The sequence below is a fragment of the Mustela putorius genome, unplaced genomic scaffold, assembly GCF_011764305.1.
Source record: "Mustela putorius furo isolate JIRA1106 unplaced genomic scaffold, ASM1176430v1.1 tig00000743_pilon_pilon_pilon, whole genome shotgun sequence".
Lineage (NCBI taxonomy): Eukaryota > Metazoa > Chordata > Mammalia > Carnivora > Mustelidae > Mustela > Mustela putorius.
Genome location: NW_025421464.1, coordinates 1,858,234 through 1,870,744, shown reverse-complemented (window position 1 = coordinate 1,870,744; position 12,511 = coordinate 1,858,234). Strand labels below are relative to the sequence as shown.

At 49.5% G+C, this 12,511-nt stretch overlaps 2 protein-coding genes across 6 annotated transcripts in view; one reads left to right on the top strand and one right to left on the bottom strand.

The window, feature by feature from the left end:
- The first annotated feature begins 242 nt into the window (after positions 1-242).
- On the top strand, positions 243-6,331 carry PDRG1 (p53 and DNA damage regulated 1). The gene is made up of 5 exons (XM_004746665.3): positions 243-426; positions 1,902-1,977; positions 2,695-2,769; positions 4,718-4,798; positions 5,415-6,331. Exons 1-5 carry the CDS (start codon positions 340-342, stop codon positions 5,495-5,497), a joined length of 402 nt encoding a protein of 133 aa, XP_004746722.1. The 5' UTR covers positions 243-339; the 3' UTR covers positions 5,498-6,331.
- Positions 6,332-8,016: 1,685 nt separating this feature from the next.
- TTLL9 (tubulin tyrosine ligase like 9) overlaps positions 8,017-12,511 on the bottom strand; it is a 41,632-nt gene continuing 37,137 nt past the window's right edge. For 3 of the 5 annotated variants that reach the window (XM_045084038.1, XM_045084040.1, XM_045084039.1), the window contains one exon: positions 11,204-11,307. In XM_045084038.1, the coding sequence (XP_044939973.1) occupies positions 11,219-11,307 (89 nt within the window). In that variant the 3' untranslated portion in view covers positions 11,204-11,218. Of the gene's footprint in view, positions 8,408-11,203; positions 11,308-12,511 lie in introns of those variants that run through there. The other 2 variants (XM_004746666.3, XM_013053418.2) reach the window with 1 other exon arrangement.

The following is a 12,511-nucleotide window of genomic DNA, read 5'->3' as shown; positions in this document are numbered from 1 at the left end:
GGGACTATGTTTTATTCACTGCTGCACCTTCAGCACCTAAGCCTGCCTGGCCCCTCGCAGGGGCTCAACAAACAGAGGAAGGGGAGGTAGCAAGGATAGGAGGCTGCTCTGCGGACTACACTCTCTGAGCCTGCAGGGGCCGCTCCAATCTCGCCCCCAAAGCTAGGCCCCGCCCCTCGCGTCCTGCGGACGCCTGCGAGTTGGAGCCTGCGCACCACTGTTTTTTTAATTGCGCTTGCGCGCCGGAAGCCCTGCCCATGCGCGTGCGCAGCCGACGCCGCTCCCAAACGGAGTTGAAGCGGTGTGGCGGCCCGCGTGAGTTGGGAGTTGGCGGACACCATGCTGTCACCAGAGGCGGAGCGGGTGCTGCGGTACCTAGTGGAGGTGGAAGAGCTCGCCGAGGAGGTGCTGGCGGACAAGCGGCAGGTAGGAGGCCCGTTCGTGGCTCTGGGGCCTGGGTTCGGCGGTTGGGGCCTGCTGGCGAGCGCTGTAGGCCGCTTGCGGGTTTCGGAATCTCAGTGGGCTGGTGGGCTCACGGCGGTGACCACAGATGTGGGGCGGTGGTGAGGCAAGGTGGGCCAGACATCTGCTACGGCGTCGCGCTTCACGTATTTATTAGCACGTATTAAATGAGCGCCTGGTTGGTGCCAGGGATTCTGTCTCCATCGTTCCTCCCCCACTCTGCGTGCCCTCCGGATCCCGAGCCACTAACTCTTTGTGTGGTTTACCTGAACACCTTTTTCAGAATGCAGTTCCCCCTCAGGCCCCATCCCACCGACCGTGGGTGCACTGCCTTCGCCAAGGCTCTCGGGAGAAGAGGAAGAGAAAAGAGACCGGAGTAGTCTTGAGATTGGGCAGGTGGGGACCCTTTGTGCACCTGCATAGGAAGTCTGGGTCTTGTGCTAATTTAAGTGCTAAGCGTTTGGAGAGAGTTATTGGGGGAAAGGAGAATGATGTGGCTGGATTTAGGCTGTAAAAGGGTTCCTCTGGCTGCCATGTGGAGCACAGAACGTAGTGGGTTAAGGGGCCTGTGAGGGGCCACTGCCAAAGGGATGGGTTTGGGCCAGGGAGGTGGTGATGAAGACAAATGAAGGGGCAGAGGTATATTTTGGAGGCGGATTTAGTAGGCCTTGATGATGGTAGTATGTGAGTTGAGGGAGTAGGAGTGGAGAATGATTCATGACTCATTTCCAGTTAGAATAATTGGATGATTGGTAGGGTATTTACTGAAAAGTGGAAGACTAGGATAAGTGCCCATTAAATTAAACACTGCATTAGGGTGTGCGTGATGATAATAAAGTAGCGATTAAAATGTCTCAAGCACTTACTGGGTATCAGGTTCTATGCTAGCTCATTTAGTTAGTTCCTGGCTCAGTAACCTGGGAGGTAGGTGCCATTCGTATCTCCATTTCTCAGAAGGTGAAATTACACAGCTCACATTCAAAACTTGGTATTGCAGACGCCCCAGAGCCAACGCTCACAAGAAACTGTACTGCCTCCTTACTTCCTTAGTAGCTTCTGTGATGCTAGGTCAGAAACAGCTGGAGGAGCTTGTCCAGGGGGAGGCTTTGACTCCCCTTCTGATTCTGAAATGCTCTGAAGCTTGAGCATTAGCTCTCCTGTGAATAATAACGAATTATCCATTTAATCAGCAAATATTTCCCCAGCACTTCTCTGTGGGGAGAGGACCTGCATCCTGCACAGAGCATGGTCTTTAAAGACCTGGAGAGTGAATAGGGGAAGAAATACATTTACACATCAGTGTGCTTTAGGCATGACATTGGAAGAAACCCAGGAATGATGCCTTGTCTCTGTTGGGTTTTAAAAGCCCCTGGTCTGTTGGAAGTTGGCGGTTTGGGACAAGAGGGAGCTGAGTTCCCTCCTGCTCTTGTGCTTTGCAGATTGTGGACCTGGACACCAAAAGAAATCAGAACCGGGAGGGCCTACGGGCCTTGCAGAAGGATCTCAGCCTCTCTGGTAAGTCACGGTTTTGTCACTACAGCCCTGGAGGTGTGTTGTTTTCAAGGCTTTCAACTTGTCCCTAATAGAGACCAAAAGCCACACATATGTGACACAGCGTGTGGAGATGAGGAAGAAAATGTTGCAGGTCTGACACTGGTCTGCTTGCTGTTCCTAAGACCCCAAGCAAATTACTGGTCTTTGCTCTTCCTGTTTCCTTTGCCTAGCCCACTCTTTCCTCAGTTGTCTGCAAGGTTCATGCCTCGCTTTCATCAATCTCTGCCCAAATGTCACATAATCAGTGAGGCAATCCTTCTGACCCTGCTTTATTTTTCTCCGGAGTACTTAGCCTTATCAGGGTCTCACAAATTGTATCTTTGCTTATTTATTCCTTCTCCTCCACTATATCATAAGCCCGATAAGGGCAGAAACTTTGTCTTGTTCTGCTGTGTTCTTAGCATCTAAAGGAAAGCCTGGCAGAGAGTAGGTGTTAAAAAATATTTGTTAACAGGGCGCCTGGGTGGCTCAGTGGGTTAAGCCGCTGCCTTCGGCTCAGGTCATGATCTCGGGGTCCTGGGATCAAGTCCCACATCAGGCTCTCTGCTCAGCGGGGAGCCTGCTTCCTTCTCTCTCTGCCTGCTTCTCTGCCTATTTGTGATCTCTCTGTCAAATAAATAAATAAATAAAATCTTTAAAAAAAAAAATTGTTAACAGAGTGACCATTTGCCATTTCAGAAGATGTGATGGTTTGCTTCGGGAACATGTTTATCAAGATGCCTCATTCTCAAACGAAGGAAATGATTGAGAAAGGTAAGGCCTTCTGGGGATGGGTCAGGGACATGTCTCCCCCGCCAGCCTCGGTCTTAACCCAGAACTGAGTCAGGCTTTGGGCCATCTGATGAGAGGCAGCTGCATTGCAGGGCTCAGATGGGTGTTGGTTTTAATCCCTGCTCTGCCAGTTTTGAAGTATTTCCTCATCTCTGAAGGAGGGGATGCATCTCCAGAGCACAGTTGTGAAGTGGAGATAAAACTGTGTGTACATAGCCTAGTGCTTGTTTATCAGTGAGGAACGAGCTGGGCCACAAATACAGAAAACCCAATAAATGGGGGTTTGGGAAATCTGGTTCTGTTTTTCTCATCAGTTGTCCAGAGGTGGGCCATCCAGGACGGGCACTGACACTCAGCAAGGCCACCCTCATGTATTCTTGGAGGGGCTATGTCATTATCTCAGGCCTCATGTCCATAGGCCAGCCTGCAGGAATGGCAGAGGGCTTACTTTCTCCATTTATGACCTTGCCTTCTATTTAGAAATATTGCTGTTCTCCTCAGACTTCTCACATCTCATTAGCGAGAACTGCGTCATGTGCTGCAAGGGAGCCTGGCAGAGTGTGCTTTTATGTTTCACAGCCCCTGCCGTAGAGACTGCACTGAAAATGGAGGTTTGGGGAGAGCGAGCCTTTAGGGTCTGCCACAGCCTGGGCATTCAGCATATTACTCAAATCTTCACAGCCGAGATCCTGGAGGATCTTTGGAGAAGCATCATAAAGGCAAAAGGTTAAGGTGCAGATGCGTCCTTGGCTGGAAAAAGGAAAGATTATGCATGTTTTCTCTTCCCCTACCCTTGAAAATATGTGTGCCAAAGGACCAGCAAGGTTGCCTCTGTCCCTGAAGGCAGAATTTCTCTATCCTTGTTGAAATAAAATTTTAGCAAAGGAGACTGTATCAACTTAGAGAACTTACCAGGTTCCTGTTGAAAAATACACACTAATATTATGGTTATAAAATTAAGAGTTGTCATTGCACTTGAGTGGTGGGCAAGCCACTCAGGCTGGACTTTCAGAGGGGTCACTTGCCTGGGTTCAGGATTTGATCCTCAGCTGTCTCAGCCCACAAGTGTGGTCTTGGCACCATACCTAGAGGGTTTTGGGACATTATCATCACTGGTTCTCTGGGGTCAGTGGGAGCTCAACAAGCTCACAAGAGACCAGGGCTGCTCATTTACCATGAGCGCCAGAACCGTTGCCCAGGCTAGAGGGCTTGGCTGCTCTGGTGTTTGCCCCATCAGAAAGAATGAAAATCTGTGGGGAGGACAGACTAGCCAGCATGTCATCGTGAGCAGGTGGAGTCGGGTGACATTAGGCAGTTGCATCACCAAGCTTTGTAGCCTCTACTTCTCATAGTGCAGTTTGCATTCAGGTGCGATCCATCTTGGCAAGATAATCTTTCCTGTTCACGGTTAATTAGGTTAAGCTTGAGCATCAGGCTTGCCTATTGATTGTTTAGGTCACACGTTACCATGGTCATGTTGTTTAAAAACTGCTCACCTTGATGGACTTGGGTTTGTGAGATTCTTTAGCCACACATTTTCCAGTCATCTGGGATGGGCTGGGTCTAGGTTCTTCACTCTGGTCTCATGTTTCAATATTCTGTAATTTCACAGTGGTAGGGGGACCTACTGTCCAGATGTTGCCTTCCTTACCCTTGAACAGCTAAAGGTACTTTGCATAATGAAAACAGGTCAGTGGATAGAGAGGTGGGTCCTCAGTCCTGTCCTGGGCTCTCTTAGCTGTCTTGGGCAAATCACCCCCTTCTCTAGCTCATTAGTTCCTTCCTCAGTTGGTCTCTGAGGTCCCCTTCTTCCCAAATGCCAGGAGTCATTGCTTTCAAGGAGGCTGGAGAAAAGCCGACATCCCCAGCTGCCTCTGGGTGTGTGTGTCTGTAGTATAACCCCATCCTCTGCCCACCTCATCTTTTTCAGATCAGGATCATCTGGATAAAGAAATAGAGAAACTCCGGAAACAACTTAAAGTGAAGGTTAACCGCCTCTTTGAGGCCCAAGGTATGGGCCTGGATGGAACTGGAAACCGGGAGGGGAGAGAACTGTCCACATGGACTTTACAGAGCACGGGTGGGAAACCTCTCCCAGGTGGGTGGGCGAGGGCCTGGGCAGCACATGAGCCACCCAGAAGCTGTGGGCAGGGTGGTGGTCATAGCTGCCCGGAGATGGAATGGACAGAGAGGTTTGTGGGATGTTACTCCTGTGTCAAGTTGTCTTCTGCCATAAGAGGAACAGCCTGGGGTGTTTTACATTATATCCTAGGGCATGGTACAGGAACCAGAACAGCTCTGACTGAGGGGACTCAGAGGGCCTCAGGTCAGATGGTCAAGGTTAGAGCTGAACTTCTGGGTAACCCTAACCGCTCCAGACTGGTCACAGGTTGCCAGCAGCAATCAGTAGGTTTCTGGGCAGCAGTCATGACTCTGCAGGTTCTTGGGGACTATGTGCTTTGTCCAATACACTGCAGAACTTGAGGCCCTTCCCTGTTAGACCTTAAGGCTGAGTGTTTGGCAGCATGAATGCTGCAAAAACCCCTTTCCTGGGCCTGATTCCAGGGCCAGCAGGAGGTAGGACAACAGGAGGCCCAACTTGCTGATGGATTGTTTTCTCCCCCTAGGCAAACCAGAGTTGAAGGGTTTTAACCTCAACCCCCTCAACCAGGATGAACTTAAAGCTCTCAAGATCATTTTAAAAGGATGAAGCTTAAGAACCATGATGGGGGACCTAAGACAGCATCTCCCCCTGTGGTCATGGAGGACCCGGGACTCTCCAGCTTCATAACCTGCAAGGACATGATCTACACTGCTAGGAGATTCGTGTCAGGAATCTGAGCATGAGAAGCTTCTGTCTGTGGGGATTGTGACTTTGTGACGGCAGGAGGGAGCCCTCAGCCTGCCAGTGTCTGTTGGGTCCCACCATTGGAGCTGGATGGACACAAGACCCATTGATGGGCCTTGGCAGCCACCAGCGATGGGTGGGGGCAGTGCCCGTGGGGGTGTGCGAATGACCGCAGCAGGCACTTCTAACAAGGGCCTGCTGTTCAGATAGGCCCCCAGCAGCAGCAGGGAGCATCATTCCTGCATTCCTTTCAGGATCAGAGGCATTCTCAAGCAGCACATAGTGGAATTAGAGTAAAGCAGGAGGCTCACAGGTGGTTTCTGAATGAAGGACAGAATCTCGGTGCTTCATAGGTCACCTCAGCCATCTGTGGGGCAGGCATGCCGTTCCCCACCACAGCCTCCACTGCGGCCCTTTTTTCCTGCCTGGCCTTGGGACGGAGCCCGGAGTGGGTGCTGCATAGCGGTCTCGGCACCTGCTATTGAGTCAGAAAGTCCTTGCAGAGTCCTGTGCTGGGGGTGGGGGAGGGAGCTGCCTCTTCACATAGCTCTCTGCCGCCTCTGAAGGCAGGCCCTGGGCTGGACTGCTCAGAGTTCCTGCCTGCCCTCCGTGCTCTCCGATCCTGGGGTCCTGCTGTGAGGGCAGCACTGTGTCTTTCATGTTCATTGAGGGCTTAATAAACGTTTCCTAGGGGAATGAACGGTAGCTCTGTTCTTTATCTCATCTTGTCCTTAATAGAGGGCACATTGCCTTGAGGACATCACCTATGAAGGGACAGTGGCTCCTGTTGGGAAATGATGGCAGGACTCGACAGGCAGTATCAACAGTAATGGCCTCCCCTGGTCCCCTCGCCCCACTTGGCTTCAGCCCATAATGATTCAGGAACATAGGCTGGTATGGCCAGATCTTAATGTTTTATTTTTGTTGTTGTTTTCGAGAGGAGCTAGAAATTTGGATTTTTAAGTTAAATTTTGTCTTTCAAATATTGCTAATGCAGAGATTTTCAGAGACTTAGGTGTTGGCCAAACAGTATACCTTACATAAGCCAAATTTGGCCCATACCTGATTCTGTGTCTTGAATTTAAGTAGAATAGCATGTGCTTTCCCTAAAGTGGGGAGATGGAATCGGAAGCTAGATGTCTGTCCATAGTAGACTAGTTAAAGAAAAAGATAGCTTCAGATAGTGGAATATAGTACACTGTCATCAAGAATGAGGAAGCTGTCTAAGCACTCCCTGGGAGTAAGTTCCAAGATGTAGTAAGTGAGAAAAGCAAGTGAACAGAGGGGTCTAATCCAGTCATCTGTGTTCTCGCACTGCCTCATGGTGTCCCGTCCCCCCAGACCTGCCCCAAAGACAGAAGCTGCAGGGTTGGAGAACAAGGGTGAAAGACAAGGACACATGGACATGGCTGTTGCAGTCCCTGGGATGTATGCCTGGCCCAGGATTCCTATCTGAACGTTAACACCTGCCTGTCTAGTGGGGTGGTGGCTAAGCCAAAGGAGAGCCAATCGGATTGGCTGTCCTGGAAATGAGCCTGTGCCTGGTCTTGCCTCCGTCACAAGGATGCAAGGAAGTCCCCATGCTCTGGAGGCAGGAGGCGCAGAGTGGCTTGGCTTCTGGCCTTCCCAAGGCTAGATAGTTCACTTCCGGGGTTTGCCAGTATTTTTCCTTCCAAACGCCCAGCCCTTCCCTAGGCAATCAGAATCTGCTATTTGCAACCCAAGAGCTGTCACGCAGCAGGGAGATTTGCAACGGTGCTACCTGGGTCCCACAGGTAGGTCCCCCATGGAGCCGTTCGCCCACAGCCTGCTCTGTGGCAATCTCTCTTAAACCAAGAGGAGGCTTAGGAATGGGGAATATGGAGAAAATGCAGAACTTTTGACTTTTCGCCCAACTCCCTACGCCGTCTCCTTGCCTGCCAAGCCAAGGCTTTCTGGTTTAAAAAGCTCAGCTCCCAGGAAGACGCAGAAGGCACCTGCATCCCCCAGCTGACTCATGGGTGCACCTTTGCAAAGACACTTGCTTAGCAGCCCTGCCTTCCGGATCCTTACCTTGTCCATCTGAGACATGGGGATGTTCTGGTCCACTGGTTTTCAGATGGTTGGGGGAGCTCCATGAGTTCCCTGACACACCAGGTCCGGGTGTTGAAAGGAGACAAAGAAGTACTTAAGAATCAGCCTTCCCCAGAGCCCAGTAAATACAATCTAGTAACTGCTTGCTTTGCAAGTCAGCCTTAAGACCAGTTCCCTAGTCCCTGAATCCTTCCTTCCGAGGGATCATTTTAACCTTTGAGACATCAAAGGGTCAAATCCGGGAAGACTTGGCTTCAGCCAACAGCATCCCCTGAGCCAGGGCCCATTGTGCAGTGACTCCAAGTAAGTAAGGCCTGTGCTCATTTATTAGATGTGGTCTTTCTGGAGTAGTAGGGCTTGCCGCAGCTGTTCTTGCTGGGCCCAATAGCCCCACAAGGTTAAGACACATCCAGCCCCAGGGATTAGCTGTCTGGGTGCAGAGGTGCCCAGGGTGGGGACTCAGAGAAGTGGAGAGCAGACGGTAGCCTGGTTAGTCTGCAAAGCTGCCGCCAGGCCAGAGGGAGGGAGGTAAGTGCTTGGAGGTACTGCTGTGCTGGGAATGGGTGAGGAGGAGACTGGGGGGGAGCACCTCCTGGTCAGGTTGCTGTCCCTGCAGCCAGGACTAACTGGAGACTTTCTTCTGGTTCTGAAGGGAGCGGAACAGCTGCCTCAGCTGGTTGTTCCGGTCATTGACGCAGCCTGGAGGAAGAGAATTGGAATGTTGGCTGGGATGGCCTTGGTAGTGGACTTGGTAGTGGAGGTATGGGTTTGGGGGGCTGGGTGGGGCCTGTGCTCCCCCTACCTGGAGGGAGGGAGGAGGGGCCTACAGGCAGCCCTGGATGGCCTACGGTTTGTTTGCATACTGCCTCCACTCCGTGGCCCTTGAGCAGGTCATGGACCCACCTCCAGCTTAGTTTTCTCATCCGTAACCCAGGACGCCTGCTTTCAGGAGTGGACGTAAGGCTCACCAAAAGCAAAATGTAACAATCACTTAAGCTAACTTTGACCCAGGTGCTGAATGTGGGTTCACATGTTACACCTCCACGGGAATGATATATAAAAGACAAACTGAGGTTCAGGAAAGTTAAATGTGCTCCAAATCACACCAAAAGTAGCAGAACTGAGACTTTAACCCAGGGTCTGTAGCACCAGAGGCCAAGCTCTTAACCAAAGCTCCACACGACCTGTCCTCTTGTCTGCACTTGCTGGAAACGCATGCGAGCTGGCACAGTGCCGGGTCCCTGCCAGGTGAGGAGCTAGTTCCCCTTCCCCAGCCCATAGGACAGGCACAAGCGGTTAGAGATCAACTTTCCCCATAAGCAATCCCTATGCTCCTGGAATCCCTTGCTCCTGGAAGCGTGTAAGCTTCTGAGATGCCTCCTCTCCCAGCACATTAACGGTGTCACCCACTTTGTGCTTGTCCTCGTGGTGGGTCCATGAGGCAGCTCCATGGTCATTTAGTTGTGCTAGGTCCATGGGTGGTGCTCACCAATGCTGGCTGTGTGACTAGATGGCTGTGGCCACCACTACACTGACGTGGAGGCGCCTGCCATCTTTCTGAGCAGCCTTGAGCCCCATCCCTGGCTCCTAGGCACTGACTGGCCATCAAGGCTTCAACCAGTGGGGGCCTGCTATATGTGCCCCCAGGATTTGCCAAAGCGTGTTCCACGGAACCCTAGCTTTAATCACTTCTTTCATAACTCCCAAAGCTTCGTGTCCAGTGCAAACCTGTTCTTGGAGTTCTAGACTCATCTCTGAGTTGCCTGCTGATCTTTTCACCCCAAAACCCCTCAACTCTTCCCTAACTCACTTCGTCCATGTTCTTCCCACCCCAACCAGCTTGTCTTGTACTCACTACCCTCCATCCAGACACTCGACTGGAGGCTTGGGAATTACTTTAGAGACTTCTAAAGCAGCCCTTTAGAGTCACCTGGGACTTCTTAAGGAGACTCATGGCCTGACCAACTGTACCTTTACCTTCAGCGGGCATTAGTATTTTTGAAAGCTCCTGCAGGTGTCCTCCAGCAGCCAAGATGGAGAGAACCACAGTTCTGCATCTTGGCCACTCAGACCCAGTCCAGAGACCAGCAGCATTCATATCTGAGGCAGGTGACTGGCAAAGATGGGCTACAACAAGCCCTTCCATTCCTCTCTGCATGTGTCTCTGCAAAAGGTGCTTTGGGGCTCCTCTGGTTGAAGGCGCGACTACTTCCCGGCCCTGTGAATTGGGGGTAAAGCAGCTTTGACAGGTGGATGGCGGCAGAAAGACACTATACTGCGGGGCTTCCAAGCCTAGGCCTCAAGAGGCTTCCCTAGGACTTTTCTCACCTTCTTGGAACCGTGAGACTACCGTGTGGGGCCGGACTGCTGGAGGATGAGTGGCTGCCTGGAAAGAGGCCCAGCGGATGGCCAGTCTCAACCACCACACGAGGCTATTCTAGGCTACTGGGTCTCAGTGAATCTGCCAGGCACCTCCAGCCCTCTGAGCAACCCTAGGCAACACCTGAAGGATCAGCAAATAAGAAAGCGGTTGCTTTAAGCCTCTGGGTTTGGGGAGAGTTGGTTTGTTATATAACAACAGTTAACTAATAGAGCACCACCTGGGAGCTTGTTAGAAATGCAGAATCTTAAGCCCCCACTCCAGACCTACTGAATCATAATCCGCATTTTAACAAGATTTCCAGATGATTACATGCACATCAAAGCTCGAGAGCCCTGGATAGTCATCTTCCAACAACATAACGCTGCAGACCCTAGGGAATCAGCTGGAGAAAAGCTTTTCATAAACGCCCTCTCCTTTGCCTGCCTCAAGCAAATTACTTGACATCCCAGACTTCCTTGCAGCTGGCATGGCACACAACTCAGTTCATGCCAGTAAGATTGTCAGCCCCAGGAGGGTTGACTCGATTCTCTTGGAATAGAGTCAAAACTTGAAAGAAGAGCCTTGGCCCTTGGACCTTCCTGCTTCTTCCTGCCTGGGACAAGGACACAGTGTCTGGAGTAGGAGCAGCCATCTTGCAACCTTGAGGCAACAAGCAAAGTGTGGCAAAGCAGAAAGAGGAAAGTGCTGGGTCTCTGGGGGCATTTTGCATCCATTGTGTTAGCCCTGCCTGGCCTCCCCAAGACTTCCTGTGCCTCAAGATAGATCACTCCTCTCTGTGTAATGGCTCTTCAGTCGGTTGCTACCAAACTCAGTCCTAAAACATACCAAACCCTAAAAAAGATTTAAAACCTTTTCTAATTTAAAAAAAAAAAAAACACAAATAAAATTAAAAAAACAAATAAACAAATCCAGGAAAATATTTACCATAAGTTTGACAGAGGGGTAATGTCATCAATGTATTAATATCCAAGGCCTTTTTTTTTTTTTTAAAGATTTTATTTATTTAGTCAGAGAGAGAGAGCCAGAGTGAGCACAGGCAGACAGAGTGGCAGGCAGAGTCAGAGGGAGAAGCAGGCTCCCCGCGGAGCAAGGAGCCCGATGTGGGACTCGATCCCAGGACGCCGGGATCATGACCTGAGCCGAAGGCAGCTGCTTAACCAACTGAGCCACCCAGGCGTCCCTATCCAAGGCCTTTTTAAGTTTAGAAAGCAGCCCACTGAAAAATACATAAAGAATATGGACTGCTTACAAAAGAAGAAACGAAAACTGAAAAATCCGAAACTTCACCAATAATCAATGCAGTACATATAAAACGAATCAGAACGTTTTGTCTACCAGGTTGACAAAAGGTTTTTTTTTTTTTTTTCCTTTCTTTTTTTAATTCAGAGCAGGCACATTTGTGTAATCTTTCTAGAAAGCAATTTAGTTATAATAAGTTCATCCCTCTGACCCAGTAATTCTACTTCTAGGAATCTGTCCTAAAGAAACAGCCAGAAATTTCAGCTGAGCCTTATCTGAAAGGATGCTCATCACGGAATGGCATTATTTATAAAACTAAAAAATTGGAATCCTGCCAAATGCTCAATTATAAGAAATGGATTTAGTAAGTTTGGCACATATACAAGCTGAAATACTTTACTGCCGTATAGTAATTTTGCTTTTAACTGTGGTAAGGGACAGTATTTTCTAGTGGCCAAACATTCAGGTTTTAGAGTAAGAGAAACTAGGGTTCAAGTCCTGGCTCACCATTTATAACCGGGACCCTCAGCAAGTTATGTAAGATCTGGAGACAATTTCCCCATTTGTAAAATGATAGAAGCTGCCTAAAAATGAAATAATGTGGGGCGCCTGGGTAGCTCAGTGGGTTAAAGCCTCTGCCTTCGGCTCAGGTCATGATCTCAGGGTCCTGGGATCGAGCTCCACATCAGGTTCTCTGCTCAGCAGGGAGGCTGCTTCCTCCTCTCTCTCTGCCTACTTGTGATCTCTGTCTGTCAAATAAATAAATAAAATTTTAAAAAATGAAATAATGTATGTGTATATAAAATATTTAGCTCTGAATATGTGTTTCCAGAAGAGAGACTCTTATTAATATCATTGAATGACATGGAATAGGCTATGTGGAAAAGTGGGACTCAAAACTCCAGCCCAGTACCCATTTTGTGAAAGAAAAACTGTGAATATATGCATTTTTTAAACACTGGAAGGAAATACAACAGATTGTTAGAGTTGGTTATGTCTGGATGGTTTACTTCCTTTCGGTTTTCAAATATTCTATGATTATACTTTTTATAATCAGGAAAATTTTTCATTTTTTAAAAATCAAGAATGAAGTCAAGGCCTAAAGTCCTTAATTTCTTTTAACATAGTCTGCTTTTTCTTTTTCTTTTTTTTGGTTGTTTTCCATATAAGCCTTTTGAAAT